General features: G+C 39.2%; 1 protein-coding gene across 1 annotated transcript; it reads right to left on the reverse strand.

Annotated features, from left to right (window-relative positions):
- Position 1: 1 nt before the first annotated feature.
- On the reverse strand, positions 2–17,713 carry MYEF2 (myelin expression factor 2). Its single transcript, XM_082291015.1, has 17 exons — positions 17,478–17,713; positions 12,731–12,960; positions 11,469–11,521; positions 10,185–10,192; positions 9,980–10,073; positions 8,932–9,123; positions 8,137–8,290; positions 7,684–7,733; positions 7,542–7,605; positions 7,293–7,394; positions 7,051–7,101; positions 6,908–6,976; positions 6,530–6,628; positions 4,215–4,286; positions 2,783–2,985; positions 2,621–2,672; positions 2–850 (listed from the first exon to the last, which is right to left on the reverse strand). The coding sequence occupies exons 1-17, from the start codon at positions 17,678–17,680 to the stop codon at positions 687–689; spliced, it is 1,860 nt and encodes a 619-aa protein (XP_082147141.1). The 5' UTR covers positions 17,681–17,713; the 3' UTR covers positions 2–686.
- Positions 17,714–18,153: the final 440 nt, after the last annotated feature.

Raw genomic sequence — 18,153 nt, forward strand, 5'->3', positions numbered from 1 at the left:
AGGAGAAAAAGATCAGTTTCTTCATTTAGTCAAAATAAAATTTAAAAAAAAAACAACTCCAAACTCCCATTGGGCTCTAAATCTTATATACAGAACTAAGTCATGTCATTAAAGTAATATTAAGTAGAACAAAAACATCACAGCCTAATTGGAGCCCTTTCTTTTAGAGTCAAGAATTACAGTATGACTACAACACACATATAAAACCAAAATTCTGAAAAAGACATCTACTTTTTACATTACACGGTTGATACACACTGGAGGGGAAAAATAAAAATCAGAAAACACTAAATAAATCCCACTATGCAATCTGGAGATTAACAGAGAAAATGGCTTATTTTATTAAAAACAGTATAACCATTCATTTAAACTGAATGACTAGAGACACTTGGCCTAATTTTCCAAAGGCACTGAGCATCCAAAGCATCCACAGTCTACAGGGACCTGCAGGTGCTCAGTGCCTCTAAAAAAACAACAAAAATCAGGCAAATTGTCTTTAAAAACCAAACATAGTAAGATTCAGTTAACAAGTATCACAGTATATTAAACACTATACTGTTAAAGGCTGGTGGGATTTAAAAGTTCCTTTTTACAGCTTTTGTAAGCATACAATGTTACTAAAAATGACTTACTAAGATAGAGAAGCTAAACAGACATAGGAATGTTCCTGAACACACAGTTTTAAATTATGCATTGCGATCCAAGCGGACATCAATTTCTCTGCCACTGATTTTTATGCCGTTCATTATCCTACAGGCCTTTTCAGCAGATTCTGGTGAGTCAAATCTGACTGTTCCACAGCCCTTTGATTTTCCATTCTCCATTTTTATTTCTGCAAACATTACATGACCTGAATAAATAAGTTAAACAGCAGTTATTTCCAGTCCTCAGTGTACTAACAACTTAAAGAACTCAGAAGTGATAAAAAAACATTTTTAAGTATAATCTAGGGGAACGTATGAAATTGGCACTTTCAGACTGATGGTACATTCACTCATTCAAGCAAGGTGACACAAACAGCAGTAAAGAATCCAAATCCAGATCAGCTATCTCAAATCTTTCCTTGCCATCAGCATAAGATGAAGTATGCCTGTATTTGACCTCAAGTTTGAAACAAAGTGCCCTATAAAACTCAGGGAAAGGTTCGTGTTTCATTTACAGACACTGACAGAAGTGGGAATATTGACAGGGATTAACTGAACTGTAGCTTAATCCAGTCCACCATATTCATCACAAAAACATACCAAGCAAGTGTCACAATCAAACAATTTTGTTAAGAAGCTGCAGAGCAAAATTAAAACCTTTAAAACAACAGTTACCAGGCTGGGAGTGGCAGAAAAGTAGCAGGCACTCTTCAATTCCTGCTGATTTGCCTTGAGGCTGGACACTCAACTCACAAGGAAAATACTTCTATAAAGATGTCTTGGTACCTCTGAGAATGTTCAGTTCCCTGAAGCTAATGAGTTTTTGCTTATGGTATGTTGTAGCACACCCCTCCTGAGCCCCAGAATGTAACTAGGAACAAAAAACTTTTCCCTAAAATACAAAGCCTTTTATTTTAAAATATCATGTAAGACTGGCCTTTCACTGAAAGAAATCGAACCCTGGGAGACGGAGTCTTTTTATTTCCTTACGATACTGACATGAACACAATCTGTTGCTTATAATTCTTAAAAGCAATTTAATATAATTACTATGTCTGTTAGCTGACAAAGAGATAATGAGAAAAAAATTCTGAACTATCTGAAAGTTGCCCAGGAGGCTGACACTTAAAAAAAGAAAGGACCTGTTGTGCTATATCCTCCATCTACAAAAAAAAAAATCAACACCTTACAATTTTTCATAGTTGAACTGTGAGTTCTAATTTATATCAAATCTGTAAACAGCTGTATGATGACTACCTTATGTATCAGTAGTATGTTTTAAATTATTTCTTTTCTGTCTATCCAAAATAAGAAGTCATCCTGTAATTCAGTTAAAGGTCTCTGTTCTGAAAACACGTTTTCAAAACATGTCACATATTTCTACACCCAAGCTTTATTTTTTACTTATTTCTGTGAAAAGACCAACTTTTCTGAATTAGATAAAAACAATTATTGAATATTTGTAGCAAACCGTTATTTCTTAAGATAAAGGGGAACATTACAGCCTGCAAATATGCTAATCAGGATCATCTACCTGCATAAAATAACCTGAGTGCTACATTGGCAAAATTACTAACTCTGATTCAATGCAGCACCATTTCTGGAAGTAATGCATGACCTGGACAGACCCAGGCTCCTGCACCTACTTATCTGAAAAGAAACACTACATTATATACTCTTACTGGCCAGGGAATATGTCAAAAAAAGAAAAATTTCAAAGAGTAATTTTATTAATGGAATAGGTTAAAGTTTATAGCAAGGGAGCACTTAGAGCCAACACAGCCCATACTGTACCTTGGTCTTGTGTTCTGTCATGCCTAAAAATTATTTATATAACTCAAGAAAGCTGGGTGAAATAAGAAAGATTAAGCTAGCCAGACTCTTCTTCAGAGTCAGTCTTTGTGTTGTTATCTAATAAACACCACATAACACATGAAGTCCATGGAGATGAGCAGGGGTAAGGTTCATATACATACCACATTGACTGAATTTCTCCTTCAGCTTCTGCCAGGTCAAGTCAAAAGGAAGCTAGAATAAAAAAGAATTATGGGTAACAAAATACTACAATGAGAAAAAGAGCATATAATTAAACATACACACAAAATAAGCTTGTGGTTTCTATATATTTAATTGCTTACATTTCTCACAAATATCTGGTTGCCTTTAGAGCCTAATCTCTCTCTCATGCCACTTCCCATCGGGCCAGGCACAAATCCTCGATCAAGGTCCATGTTCCTGTCCAGGCCTCCACCCATGGCTGGTCCCATTCGATCAAAACCAGAACCCATCCGATCCATTCCCATTCCTCCAGCCATATTGTTCATACCACCCATTCCACCACCTACAGAGAGAAAGAAATGAAGGATAAAATAAAATCTCCTTTTAGTAATAAACACACAAGTATTTGGTATAAAATAAAGTTCTTGTGTCAGGAGAAGAGTAACTTTATTAAAACTGCTGTAATATAAACAATAACTTTTATACATGCACAGTGATTTATCGAGTAGCACGGCTAGTATTTTAAGACAAAGTATTACAAGAAACAGAGTGTCAGTTCTAAAATAAAAGTAAAACCAAACTGCATCAAGCTATTAGTCAAACCATCTAATGTAGCAAAATGTTGAACACAAGACTTCAGATTTAAAGGCTGTCTTGTTTAATTAATAAAAATATGATACCCTGTACCAAAAAGATCAAATAAATACCTGTGGCAATACTAAGATACAGGTAATTTGACTAGAAACACTATTGTTTATTTGGCTTCCTGCATTTACATTCAGCTTTACTTAATGCAGTCAATACCCACACTTAATTACAAAATCTTCCAGAGAAGGCATTTTTTTGCCGAGAACAGAAGTTACTGCAAGTAAAGAGCATGAACTTTCCTATGTGTCATGGTTTAAGCCCAGATAAAAAGTACATACATGGAATAAAATACATTAATTTATTTTGTATAAATAACTAAGAGCAATAACATTCAAATACTATAATATTTCTGGATTCATAATTAAAAATTATTGTACAGTAAAACTATCAAGATCATTCATGAAGGACCCTCTCTTTAAGCCTTATGGCTTTTAAGATTGGCACTAGCAAGATTTTAGCTTCTCATCTGCCCTAGCCTGAGAACTCAAGACAATTGCTGCAACACAAATTCAGTATTAGAGCTTTGCACAAAATTAAACTGGGTGATAATCTGAAATTCAAAGCTGATTTTTACTTCAATGATGACAGATTACTGAGGTTCAGGTTCATGAAGTTTACTCAAATATCTCTGCCTGTCTTTTTTCTGAAACACAAGTTTACTTTAATCACTTCTCCCTCCAAACTAGAAGTTGAAACCATTCCAAATCTAAGATGAAGGGAAAGACAGTATTAGCTAGTTTCCCTCTGAACTTTTCCCTCGACAAAACAGCTTTGAAAACTGTTGGACTTGTCACATGCAACAGAGTTCTACTTCCATCAACGGCAAGACACTACACTACAGCAAGTCCCTCTGATACAAGCAGGTGTACACCATATTGTTACATTGCCTATGCATTTATGTTCTATTGAAACAAGTTAACCTACTCATTCCAGATCTTACTGGGCCCATGCTAGGTGCTCCCATTCCTCCTGCAAAAACACCAATCATTGCACCACCTAAACAGAGAAAAATAATGAAGTGACATACACTGAAACCACCAGTTAATGAAAAAAACAAAGCACACACTAATGAAGTGCACTGATCTCAACATTACCTGGAAATACTTTTATATAGGGCACTTTAACGTGTGCCTTTATTATACAAACTAAATAGGAACATCTAGTAAGTAAAATCAGTTCCTCCTTTTCTACTATGGGATTTAAGCTACTCTGATTTCTTTCTAGCTTTTTTCCCCTCTGACAGTCTGCCAGCAGCACAAACATGGTAAAACTAAATGAGCCATTTCCCACGTCAGGAAGAACAACCTCAAAACTCAAGACTTTGTCTTAAATGAACTACATAGTATAAAAAGTCAACAATTCTGCTGTAAATCAAACATCCTCAATTTCACTCTGCTACTACAGCCCAATCAAAGACCCCTTCCTTGATTTCAAGGTTACTAAAACCAAATGCCTTCACAGTATTTCTTTTTAAGATACCATTAACCTAAATATTGTAACAGGAGTACATAAGGGCCTTCCCTGATCAAACACAGTAGCTATTAAAAGTCTCTACAATTTCCTTCCATTAAGGTTAAGCAGGGAATCTCTAAGCTTAGTTCTCAGGACACTATTCAAATGGTAAGATCACTGACAGATTGTAAATTGAAGCTTGCTGGATCTACTGAATGAAAGACACCCACAACAGTCTCACAGTGGCCATGTTCATGCATTTCAAAACCAACATGTAACCAGAACACTCAAAAGCCTACTGCTTGCAGAAACATTTATCACTGAAGTGGCCTTGCATTTTCACTGAGGAAACAGATGTTTATGCAAGTATCCAGAGTGAAAGCATACGCTTGATTTCTAAGACATTCATTCCAAGGCATTAAGACTAGTTCAAAGGACAAGCTTACTACGTTCTTACCTCTTCCATACAATTATCAGTATTGAAGAGAAGCACAGAACAGTTACTCTTTGCTATGACTTGCCTCAACTAATACAATTTTTAAAAAAATAAACCAATCAACTTTTAGCCCAGATGACCCTTATGCTCTTAGGAGTTCTTCTCTTGCAAGGAGGTGAATTAAGGGAACAGAGAAGTACAAGAAACAGGGAGGAGGAAGAAAAGCCATTTCCTATAGTGCATTTTGTGTTCAGTTTTGGGCCCCTTACAACAAGAAAGACATCGAGGTGCTGGAGTGTGTCCAGAAAAGGGCAACAAAGCTGATCAAGGCTCTAGAGTACAAGCCTCATGAGGAATGGCTGAGGGAGCTGGGGTGTTCAACCTGGAGAAAAGGAGACTCAGGGAGGACACCTTTCTGCTCTCTGTAACTACCTGAAAGGAGGTTGCAGAGACGTGGGGGTCAGTCCCTTCTGCCAAGTAACAAGCCATAGAACAAGATGAAATAGCCTCAAGTTAAACCAGGGAGGTTTAGATTGGATATTAGGAAAAACTGCTTCACAGAAAGAGTTGTCAATCATACAAACAGGCTGACCAATGAAGTGGTGGAGTCACCATCTCTGAAGGGATTTAAGACGTGTACATGTGGCTCTTGGTGACCTGGTTTACTGGTGGACTTGGCAGTGTTGGGTTAAAGGCTGGATTTGGTGATCTTTTCCAACTGAAATGATTCTGATTCATCCAGGTAACAGCATAGTAACAAAGGGCAAGAAGGCTCTACTATTGAGCACTTCCACGCCTCTGAAGATAGAAGAGTAACTCATTCGAGGGCACCCCACTGTCAACAAGACATCACCTATAAACAAAATAATGCTGGCTCAGCCACAGAAGAGGCCAACAAATACCACTCTGAACTGTATGAGCTCAGAAGGCAGGACGAAAACTGAGGGTACTGAAATTCACCACTCCTGTCCCATGCTACCTGATTTGCAGTAAAAACAATACTACAGCATGCATTTGTGAAACGGGCTCATGGAAGTTACAAAGGCTGTACATAGACAGCTTGTTCAGGATTATCAGAAACATATATTCAACATCCCAAAGATTTAATACCCCACAAATTAAACAGTACAAAGGTAAATGCTTTCCTCAAATAGTTATTCCGTTTCTATTTTACCTCCACACCTGAACCTCTGCCTTAAGTGGTGGCTGTAATGAACACTCAGATGACATCCTTACAGTAATGACTGGGGAAGAAGGGACAGAAGAAGATGACCAAATGAAACCAGGTTTCCTCTTCTTCTAGCAAAACTCTTCCAATACTATGTCACAGAAAATTTAACAGTTACCATACCCATCCTTCCAAAAGACTCTCCAAAACCACGGTTCAATGCCATGTCACCACGACCAAATTCTCTTTCCATGTTTGCTCCCATTCCACCACGGAACATTTCTGTAGAGAACAAAGCAAAAACCCAGGAATATTCTGTCATTTACATCTAAGTTGATGCTCCTACAACACTTGTTTCACAGCTGCTTGTTTAAATAGAAGTGAGTCTAACACACAAGTCACAGGCACCTATTACACACTCAACGCTCCTCCCAGTTCCTAGACCTCCACTCATGCAACTACCTCCTTTGAACTCATCTATATTACCAACCCCTAGACGGAGAGCTTTTAATAAATAAATATTAGCAAACTAATAAATGTACAGGAACGGTGTTCAACTACCTCCCATTCGGTTGACTCCAAATCCTCCCATGTTAGGCATTCCTTCCATTCCACGAAAGCCAGGAAGTCCTATAAAATAAGGAAAAGCGTTTTCTATACAGTATTAAAGAAATACTTAATGCAAAAAACTTCATTGCACGTACCGCCTCCCATTCTACTCATTCCACCAAATCCTGGGCCGTCCATTCCCATACCTTTAAATCAAAAAGATAAACAACACTTAGTACATCCTAATGGATTTTAAAAAATTCAGACACAATTAAAATCTCAAAAGCACACTATACAATGCTTGCTTTGTCAAAAGTCTGTCATTCTTCCAAATACAGACATGACAATTTTAAACTTATAGCTCTGTACAACTTAAAAACGAAGAACATGGATTCACCTCCTGGACCCATGCTCCCCATTCCGCCACCCATGCTCAGCTGTGTTGCACTGATGGGCTGTCCACCTGGTCCAAGTCCCATACCAATGCCACCAAGACCACCTCAAAAACAAAAAAAGAAGTATGATCAGAAGAGAGACTCTCCTCTGTATCATGGAGACCACAGTAAGCAAAGTACTACTAAATTGTGCCAAAACATGGATCACCATATATTAAGTGCAAGGAGTAGAAAATCGAGCGTGCACTCACGAGGTAATTGTGCGCTTTTGCTGTCCACAACACGGAAGTCTTCATGAGGAACTGATTTGTCATCCTGATAAAAAACAAGGATATTATGCTATGATCCTGTCAAGGTTTTGCAGAGACATATAAAGAAATGAAAGCACCTTACCATTTTTACATGCATGGGTCTATCAAACAGGAATTGCCCATTGAACATAGCTGAAGAAATGCAAGTCAAGGAAACTTACGAAGGCAATTTAACTACTTATGAAGAATCAAGCTAATAACTTATTTTATTTCTGTACAATTACTGTGAGTCTTATCTTTCCCTATCTTATCTTTAGAAACCCAATTCAAGGGCCAGAAGATGCAATACAAGCTGTTAGGTACATTAGTTTCACAACTGTCACACTCCCAGATATTTTAATTTTGTTCAACATCATCAGGAATGTTTAGAATTTAGTAGTAAATTCAGTCATTACAAATGTAATCTGCACAGTATTACACTCTAGTCCCTATACGGTAGCTACAAGGCAAATAAGCACCATTTGCAAAACTACGCTGCCAGAACCATTAAAGACTAATCAATATTTGATCAATTATTTTTCAAAACCAAGGATACATATTGCTTGAACAGCTTCAATTGCTTGTTCAAAGGTAACTGTTCCCATTCCTCGACTCTTGCCATCTTTATCTTCTTTGATGTCTGCACGCTTCACAGTTCCAGCAATGCTGAATACCTCCTTCAGTTTCTTCCAGCCAACTTTGAAGTCAAGCTTAAACACAGAAATACATCAGAGATTTCAGTGCACATCTCTGTTCTGCCATTACATTTGGAAGAGATTTTCTGCATTGCTGTTAACTTTTCATTGACGAAATGCTTGATAATTGTAAATAGTTGAGATTTTGTAATATACACACACTGCATCACAGTCCAAAAAGTCAACTATTTATTCTATGTACATGTATTTTACTTTAATGAACATACTAGCATTGAGAAAGGCAGCTGTACTTCCACGAGACCTCATATAAATACAGTAGCTTTTTGTGCTAATAAAGAACTCAAACCATTATATTTGTTGGAACTTTATTATGTTAGTCTAAAGTAACCAGCAAGATAAACTAAAGAATATATTTAATAAAAAAGAAATGCAGTTGTAAATAGATAGTGAAAAGATGTATAAAATATTTTTGAATCAACAAATGACTGTGCAGTAATTAAAAGGGCATGTCAGTCTCGAGAGTTTAATGTATCTTTCCATGTCCAAAATCTGAACACACGTCCAACATTTTCAATTGGATATACTAATTGTGAACTAATTTCCAGTCTCCTCTTTATATTAAACTGAACTACACAGGTATAAGATGTCTTAGAAAGATCAAACATTAAAGTTATAACATACAGTTTTAAGCTTACATTGGCAACAAAAATCGTGGATCCAAGCCTGCCTGCTTGCAAATTACTGATAACCTCAGGAGGAATGTTGGGGTTATTGAGAATAGAAGGTGGTAAATTCATCATTCCAGGTGCTGCATCAGGTCCATGTCCTCCTGGGAACTGTCCTCCTCCCCGCTGGAGTGCCCTCCGAGCATGTTCCCCTTCAGGATCCTGAGGAGGGCACAAATAAAGCCACTGAACGATCAACAACAGGACTGGCAACAAACAAAATGGTACTACTTGAAATTCTGCACAAACCCATCAAAATTATCAACTAATAAATATGCTTGTCCATGTCAGAGGGATCAAGAACTGAATGAGCATGGAGACCTTATTGCCTCACCTCTAGAGGTGGGTCCTTTCAGATGAAGGTTGAGGCATATTGGCAAAGCACTTGTTGAGGAAGCGTGCACTGCCACTTCACATGCTGTACCTAGCCTATGGACAAGTAGAAAAGATTTCAAGCTAAAGGACTGTCAGTCTAGCACTTTCCTCCAAGAATTGAATTAATTTAATTAGGTGGTGGTTTTGTATTATTTATTAATACCATTATTAAAATTGTAACAGGACAAGAACTGCATCAGACACCATCATATACTACAGCAGAAATGTTGACATTATTTCACTTCCCAGACAGCACAACTTCTCTATTTGCAGCCCCATTTTTGCACATTTGTACTGGTTTAATAATTAGCCCATTCTGTGTCATATTTTGAAGCAGGTAAGCAACGTAAACATAGAATTACTTAGTTTGGAAAAGACCTGATGATGCTAAGGTAAGAATATGAAGTTGTTTTAACAAAAAACATCATTCGATTATTTTGACTTTAGGACACACTTTTTGTCAGTTTACTTAGCATAAAATCCAACCTTCTGCAACCCAACAGGCAGTTCAGCACATTATGAAAATTTCACAAAAAATGAAATTGGAAATTACACATCTAAGATTCTCAGAACACTGCATGGTCATCTCAGTAGCTTTAGTATCTTCACTATTTCAAATTCAAAACAGCAGCAATAAACATACCTCTTTAATATTCAGGGGTCTTCCACTAAGGTCATATTTGTTCATAGTGTCTAATGCCTTCTTAACAAATTCTTCATCTTTGAATTCAACCACACTTAGAAAGAGACCAAAACATTTAGAGTATTAAAATAGAGTTTAAAATGCCAAAACTAATACAGTGTTTGGATAGCAGTGTGCTTCTACACACATAAAAAAAGAAACTTACCCACAACCCTATATCCACGAGATTTGTCATCATATGTAAAGAGAAAACAAGCAAAAAAAACAAGAAGTCAGTCAGCACATATGATAGAGCAATGAAGATTCCAGTTAAAGATCCCAGCTCACTGTTAAGTAACTATACAAGTTATTTTCAGCTTCAAAATCCATAGTACATGCTCTTTAGTGGTAGCCAATCTGAATTTCTCCTACTTTCTTAACATACATACCTTTCAAATGCAAGAGAATACACTGTCTCTTACACTCTTTGAGTCAAACCAGAATTGGAAAAATGCCACACAGATCCATGTAAGGACAATTGGGAAGAGGAGGTGGGAGGGAAAGGGTGGAAAGGATATAACCCCAAAACATAACCAAATACCGATCAAGACACTCATCATGTCATTAAAAGCTGTCCACTAACTACAAAATTCACATCTACCTACATCAAGTACACCAGTACAATGAACAAGCAGTCTGCATACCTCTTCAGTACTACAGCATAATTGAGAAATTACCTTATAAGAAAATAACCTTATTGACTGCACCAGAAACCTTCTAATAAAGCAAAGAGTTGAGGATTTCTTTAAGTATAGCAAAGCTGACAGCATGCTTTAGTTTTAACAAGTATTAAAGAAAGTAATTTACAACAATTGATACAACCTCAGTTGAGACTCAAACCTGCATTTCTCACGTTCTCACTGCAGGTTTGGAGCTGCTATTGGCCAAACTTTTGACTATTATTAAGAAGACAGAGGAGCTTTAACAATCTTCACTATTAGTGCCTCATTGCAGGCACTCTGTTGGCTACCAACCATCTCCATCCATTTAGTTTTAAGAAAGTAAATACATTAACCCAGTGTTTAAAAGTACCAACCCTGCAAAGCTGTGAAATCAGGCACTTCACCCAGTATATTCTTAGCTAACATTTTATACTTATTGGCCCCAAGAAGAGAATACTATGCTAACAAAATTTAAATAAAATGATTGGTTTATTGAACGTCCTTTATATGAAACAGATTTGTACCAAGACAAAGGTGCTGGCTAAAAAGAAGAATTAAGTAAATGCCATTTGTTAACATTTACAGAAGTACTTTGCCCCTTACAACCAGCTAGTGTGAGTTGCATGAAGGTGTCAGACTACTTCTAATACAGAATCCTCAAGGCTACCTTAATGAAAATCAGTGTAAAAATGAAACTTACTTTCCAATAACTGGTACAGGTATTATACAAAAATAAAACTGCTGAGGAACTTTTAAACCTCTAGCAGATTGTTGCCCACGGCACTTACCCTTGATTTTCCTTCAGCATCCTTAAACAGCTCCACGTATGTAACCTCACCAACTACATAAGACATACAAAGGGAAAATACCAAGAGACAATGCATTTAAACACCAGTATCTTTCTTTACTGTGCCCCTGTGCACAAGTCTACAGAGAATCACCTATTATTCACCAACAATCAAAACCAGACCAACATACCTCCTGTCAATGGCTATATAATTTAGCTAGTTTTCAGAAATATGCAGCAGCCACATTCTCAAAAGCTAAAAACAAACAACTATATTTAACCTAATTCATACTACAGATCATATTTTGGCCAGTATGATATAGTTGGTGAACAAATTCAGATATACACAGTCCCTTAACCTAACAAATGAAACGTCAACGTTCACTGAAAAGTGTTACATTTATCATCCTACTCACAACACCTGTTTTAAGGTGACTTTCTACCTGAATATCTTCAATCAAAAGTTTGCCTTCAATAATAACCAAATTTACACATCAAATATTTCACAGCAAGCGACTCACTTTCTAAAGTAGGAAGTTTCAGTAAATAAACCAATCAAATAGTCACGTCACCTTACAACAGATAAACCAGCAGTTACAGAAGGGGGGTCTGGCATTTTTCACAGCCTAAAAGCCAAGTGTGCTTTGCATTACTTTTGAAGAATCAATTTTTCAAGGAAAACACAGAACTAACTTTTTACAAAATCCATATATTATCATTATTTTACCCCAAATTTAATATAAAACTTTTGGGGTAGTCAGATTTCTCTATCAGAGCTGCAACAATAGTAACAAGCTTTTAATACAAAGCTCCAGACAAACAGTCATGGCAGTAGTGACAATGCAGACCAAGTTAATGCCACAGCCAGATTCCACCAAAGAAATACAAAACAACTTTTGAAAGACATCCCTTATTATTCAGGTTAACACACTTAATGTGTTGCTTAAATACAATAGCCCTTAGAGAAAAAAAAATCTACAAGAACTACAACTAGACAAAACACAATCTCTTTAAGAACTCATGAGGTCATGCATATACTCTCTACTGTCACACCAGAATGGCAGAAGATTGTGAGCACTTCATTTACCCAGCCTACCCTGCAATGCAATTGTCTCGGATGAAAGAGGGGGAAGGGAGATAGATGTACCAAGTAAAGGCCAAAACAAAAAGAGTCAAATCAAATCTGTGTGGCTCAAAGGACACTTCCGTTGCATTTAAGCCCTCTCCGTGTCTGTACGAAGTGTATTATAAGGAGCGAGTTACCTTTCTCTCTCATCAGGTCTTTAATAGCTTGCCATTTCATGTCATATGGGATGTTGCTAATAAAAACTCTATTGCGATTAACAGCCTTCTTGTCTCCAGAGCCTGCATTCTTCTCCTTTGCATAGGGGTGGAATCTATTCTTGTTTCCAAGAGAAGGGATTGCCTTCGGTTTTGCAACGTACTTCTCTTTCACAGGTGCTTTCCCTTCTTTTGCTGTCTCATCATTATCCCTACATTAAAAAATAAAAATCCAAACAAAAACACTATTAATCTTGTGTTGGATCATTAGATTATCATACTTCCTACCTATGTAACTGACTATCTCCTATGCTACTGTAACTCCCAGGATGTCAAATGCTGCTTTTGCAAATTAGGAAAAATAAATTCATGCTACCAGTGCAATTCCAAAATACACTGTTTTATTGAGAACAAAAAAATGTTACAATGTTAAGTAAAGAAAGTACATCTTACTAATTCACATTTCATTTCACAGAATCATAGAATCCTAGAACGGTTTGGGTTGGAAAAGACCATAAAGATCTTCTAATTCCAAGCCCCCTGCCATGGGGAGGGACACCTTTCACTAGGTCAGCTTACTCAGGGCTCCATCCAGCTTCTAATACTTCCAGGAATGGGGCATCCACAACTCTGGGCAACCTGTGCCAGCACATCCTGTCTGTCAAGACTCAGAAAGATGGTACTATGAAACTACTACAAATGCCAAAACAGAATGAGTGAAAAATCAGCTATAGCACCCATGCCTTGGTGCTTTGGTAATTTTCACACCACACTTGGCCAAGTTACAGGATATTCACCACAGAAGTGAGAGTAGAAACAGTCTAAGCTTTAGAGTTGAAATAGCTCAGGATGCTTCATTCAATGGAATAACAATATATCAAATCAATTCCAGTAGGCTTTATATCAAATTATGTTTTATCTACCCCATAAACAACTTTTATTCACAATTTGTGCCAGACTGCTTTTAGACAGAAATTAAAATTCATCGAAGAACAACAAACACTTTTTCAGTTTCACTGTTTAACACTACTAGAATTTGAAAACTTGCTAAATGCATAGAAAGCAGCTTATTAAGCCATGCTATGAATCTAAGGCTAATTAAGTAACCAGCTATGATCCACCAAAACCAACAAAATAGATGCCTGATCCTCAGTCTTACAAAAATTCACCAATAGCACCAAAAATATCCTTTTAAAATCTTTTTATTTTTCAGATGAAAATGCAAGAAAATTTGCTGCTTCTCTTTTAAGGCAGCCCAAATCTCAACTTCAGTAAGACCCTACACTTTTAACAGAATTAGAAGAAATATCCATAACTCTTCAGCGCTCCTGATATTACTATCACAAGGTCATTTAGCATGCTAACAGAGGCTCGAGGTGCCTGAATTGTTACTCCTAAAAAGGAGAACTGCTGAACTGAAAGAATCCACTGAATAAAGCCACACAAATGTGATCCACTAAACAGATTACTTAGTATCTTCAAGGACACATCACTGTCTACCTAAAGAGAAACTTAAGAAGTACTTTTACACAAACGTATATTTTAAAAAGCCAGCATTAGCGTCATGAGTAAGAACAATTAGAAGGCTATGTCCTACAGGACTGACAGAAGTGAGTGATTGTGAACCCTCCTTCTTAAATTACATCACTATCTTTACTGTATTTCCTACATTTCAGAAGGCTTAGGTTTTATCTCATTTAGACACTTTGGAAAGTTTCTGGTGGAAAATTAGCCAAAACAGGCATTTCAGTTTTACAACCACAACATATGGCAAAATCAGTGATTTTGATTAACTGACAAATTTTCAGCTCTCTGCACAGTTAACAAAACAGTGAGTAAGTGGCAGTCCTGCACTCAAAAGCACATGCAAGGAGCTTTTCATGAAGCTAATTGTATTATCTACTCAAGCTTGGGCACTTTTCAGGGAGGAGTACATTCAAAGACATCCGTATTTTTGCCACGACTTTTCCCCCAATTTTGAAATAGTCCTATGGTATTAACTTCACAGCCCTTGTGTTTACAAGTGGTTTAAGAGAAGATTAGCAAGTGGGAAATGCATGGATACTCCCCCGGGGCAAGTATTTGTAAAATTTAAAACATTTCAAGTCAACAACACGTTATCTGGCTCAAGCATCCTCCAACTTCCCTCTGCATCATCCCTCCTCCACACCATCCTGTCTGCGTGACAACGTAATTCTTGTATGGCTGTGTAGCGAAGTGAAATGGAGGGAACAATGCAGGCACTGGAGGCAGCCAGAGAGAAGAGGCAAAGATCAGATCAGTTCCTTCCAATCCAATCCCATTTACAAATGCAAAACTCCTGCCCAACAAGACTCCCAGTAAAAATCTGAGTTCTTCCTTAAGTTTTAGGATTAGAGCAATGGATTCTCTTCAGCCTTTTAAGCTCTTTCCTGCTTAAAGGATTATGAAACAGCCCCTTGGTGCTCAATGCAGTGCACAGGACAAGACAGGTCTCAAACATGGAATCCACAGGCTCTGCAAGACCTGGCTGTACAAATCAGTAGAGAGCACAGAAGATACAAGCTTGGTTTAAACTTCTAAATCTGCAAAAGAAAGCGACATTTCACTTAGTCTGGGAATCACAGCCAGTCTGCTGAAAATAGAGGATTAATTAAAGAAACAATCCTTCTTGCAAAACTCATCTGCCAAAACCAACATAGGCCAGTGAACAAGCCAGAGGCACAGATCCTTTTACCCTCCTCCTTGAATATTAAAAATAGTTTTAATCAAATAATACATTCAAAGCACTGTCGCATTAGTCACCTACAGACCACAGAAAAAACAGACTCAGAAATTATGAACTGCCATAATTTTCATGGGGAAAAAACTACAGTACTTTCTGGTCTCTACCTCTTGCATGAGATACACATTTCACAGATGAAATTCGTATTTGCCTGTAAAATCACAGACCATCACCATTCCTAGGATTGGAAAAAAGACATCTACTATTAGTTCTTAAAAAAAAAAGTACATATGCTCATTGATTTGAAAGGCCAATTATACCTTCTGGAAAAAAAAAAAAAAGCTTTCCATAAAGTTTTGGAGACAAAAGCCAAGCTTTCCACATGCAACACTAGAAGCCTAAAAATAATAAGCACAAGATACATCAACATGAAAGCCCTAAAACTTGATTTTTTAAAACAAACTTCTACTCCTCTCCTCTCAAGTGTCCATAATAAGATCAGCAGACAGAAATGGAAGTTCACAGCATGTGATTCCAAAGCACATAGATCAGTTTAGCTTTGTTGTGCTGAACAGTTCCACTGCCCAATACAATAAACTAAAGGAAGTGTGCAAACTGAGCCAAGATTTCTCTCCAATTTAATGAGTGCTAAGCAAAACAAGTTAATGAAATACTTTTTTTTTTCATCTACACACTGACAGCTTAATCCTTTGTACACCTGTTTGGGGGAAGACTAGAAACTGTATATGAAAGAATAAGCTTTGTATCTCTGTTCCAAGAACTCCCCATCACTATCAAACTTCAAGTTGTGACTTCTACTATGCAGAATAACTGGGATTTTTCATTTGCTTGTGAGGTTTTGGAGGGAAAAGAAGACATTGTTGACAAGAGGGATACAGAGAAATTACCTAATTTCAAGAGCAGCAACCTCCAAAGACAATAAAATTTATACACCTAGAAGGGGCAAAAGGGTGACAATCTTCCTGTGAAAATTCAATTTTAATCTGTGAAATTTGGAAGTTGAGGGCCAGACTAGGGGAAAAAAAACCAAATCCACAACTTCTATTTTACCGTAAAGTGAAATTTAAAGCTTGCAAACTAAACTAAATGTCACAGGGAATCAAGTAAAGGCATGAAGTACATTTTTATTTCTCCATCTTTATATTGAAGTCGATCCCACATGCATTTTTTTAAACACAACAGTATCAGAGCAGGGCTGCTTAGAACATGTCAAAACTTCACAGACATCAACAGCTTTGATGTACTGCAACAGTAAGTCTACTGTAAACGTATTTTCCCTCCAAGATCTGAATGAGATTGGAAGAGATGCTGAAATTCCAACGATCTGAAGCCAAAACCTAGTTCATGTGAGGAGTGACAACCCTCAAAGCCTGACACCAAGAACAACCACGCACACAAAGTTATTCATGGTATTGTTCCAGAGAGCTGGTAGTTCCAGCTCCCTTATACTAAGTTCCTTTTAGACCTATTCTACAAGGCAGAATTTTACATACTCTGTGTATGAAAACGTTACCGTTCCCAAGAAAACTTTGTTGCATGCATGAGGGGGGGTTGATTAGAAAGTACATTACTACAGGGCTGTCTTCCCATTCTCACGTAAACAAAGACCAGTTCAACGGCTTTACAAATAACATCGCTTCGGCCAGCAGCAGAAACGTAAAACGGCACCAGAAACGATGCGGAACGCTGCTGGAAGAGTATCCCGTGGGAACCGGCCCGCCAGGTACCACAGCCCGGGGCTCGGAGCCCAGCCCTGCCCTGCGGGGCGGCCTCGCAGCGCCCGGCCCTCAGCGGCCGCTGACCGAGCACCGCCGCCCGCCCCGCGCCCGGGCCGCGGCCTCCCCGAGCTCCCGCGGCGGGAGGGGCTCCCCCGCCGCCCCGGCCCCGGCCGTGCCCCGTCCCCGCGGGGGAGGAGCCCAGGGGGCGGAGGGGTCCGGCCGCCTCCTCCCGCCGCACCCCCGGCCGCGCTGCCCCCGCCGCCCGCCCGGCCCTGCCCTCACACACATTTTGACGCCATTAGCGCTGCCCGCGCCGCTCCCGGGTGCCGCGGCCACCGCCGCCGCCTCCTCATCCTGCGGCGGCTGTTGCGGCGTCTGTTGTTGCGGCGCCGGCTGCTGCTGTTGCTGCGGCGGCGGCTGTGGCGCCTGGCCGGCCGCCTCCTCGGCTCGGCGCGGCGCGGCCGCCTCCGCCCTGTCGCTCTCCGCCATCTCGTCCCGGGCCGCGGCCCCGCGACCGCCGGTTTGAAACGGGCCCCGACCGCCTCGGCCTCGCCGCGCCGCGCCGCGCCAAGTCTCGCGAGAGCGCCGCTCGAGGCCGGGGCAGGGCGCGCGCGCCGAGGCTTTGTGCGTTGCCACGGCGACGCGGGGGCTGCCGGGCCGCCATGGCCGCCGGGGCGCCTCACGGCAGCCGCCCTCAGTGAGCCGCTGAATCACTGCATCGCACAAACAGTTCGGCTTGGAAAGTCCTCTGAGACCTTCACGGCCAACCTTTAGCACAGCACTGCTAAGTACACCACTAAGCCGAGTCCCCAAGTGCCACATCTGAACATCTTTTAAATCCCTCCTGCAGTGGTGATTCCACCACTTGCCTGTGCAGCCTGTGCCAGCGATTGACAACCCTTTCTGTAAAGAAATTTTTCCTAATATCCAATCTGAACCTCTGGTGCAAGTTCAGGCCGTTT

The sequence above is a fragment of the Coloeus monedula genome (assembly GCF_965178545.1).
Source record: "Coloeus monedula genome assembly, chromosome: 14".
Lineage (NCBI taxonomy): Eukaryota > Metazoa > Chordata > Aves > Passeriformes > Corvidae > Coloeus > Coloeus monedula.

Excerpts from the sequence above, each read along its gene's own strand:
- MYEF2 (XM_082291015.1), bottom strand. The coding sequence starts at position 17,680 with ATGGCGGAGAGCGACAGGGCGGAGGCGGCCGCGCCGCGCCGAGCCGAG. Across the intron at positions 7,395-7,541 it reads CAAAAGCGCACAATTACCTC|GTGGTCTTGGTGGCATTGGT; the intron begins GTGAGTGCACGC and ends TTTGTTTTTGAG. Across the intron at positions 7,102-7,292 it reads GGGGAGCATGGGTCCAGGAG|GTATGGGAATGGACGGCCCA; the intron begins GTGAATCCATGT and ends TTTGATTTAAAG.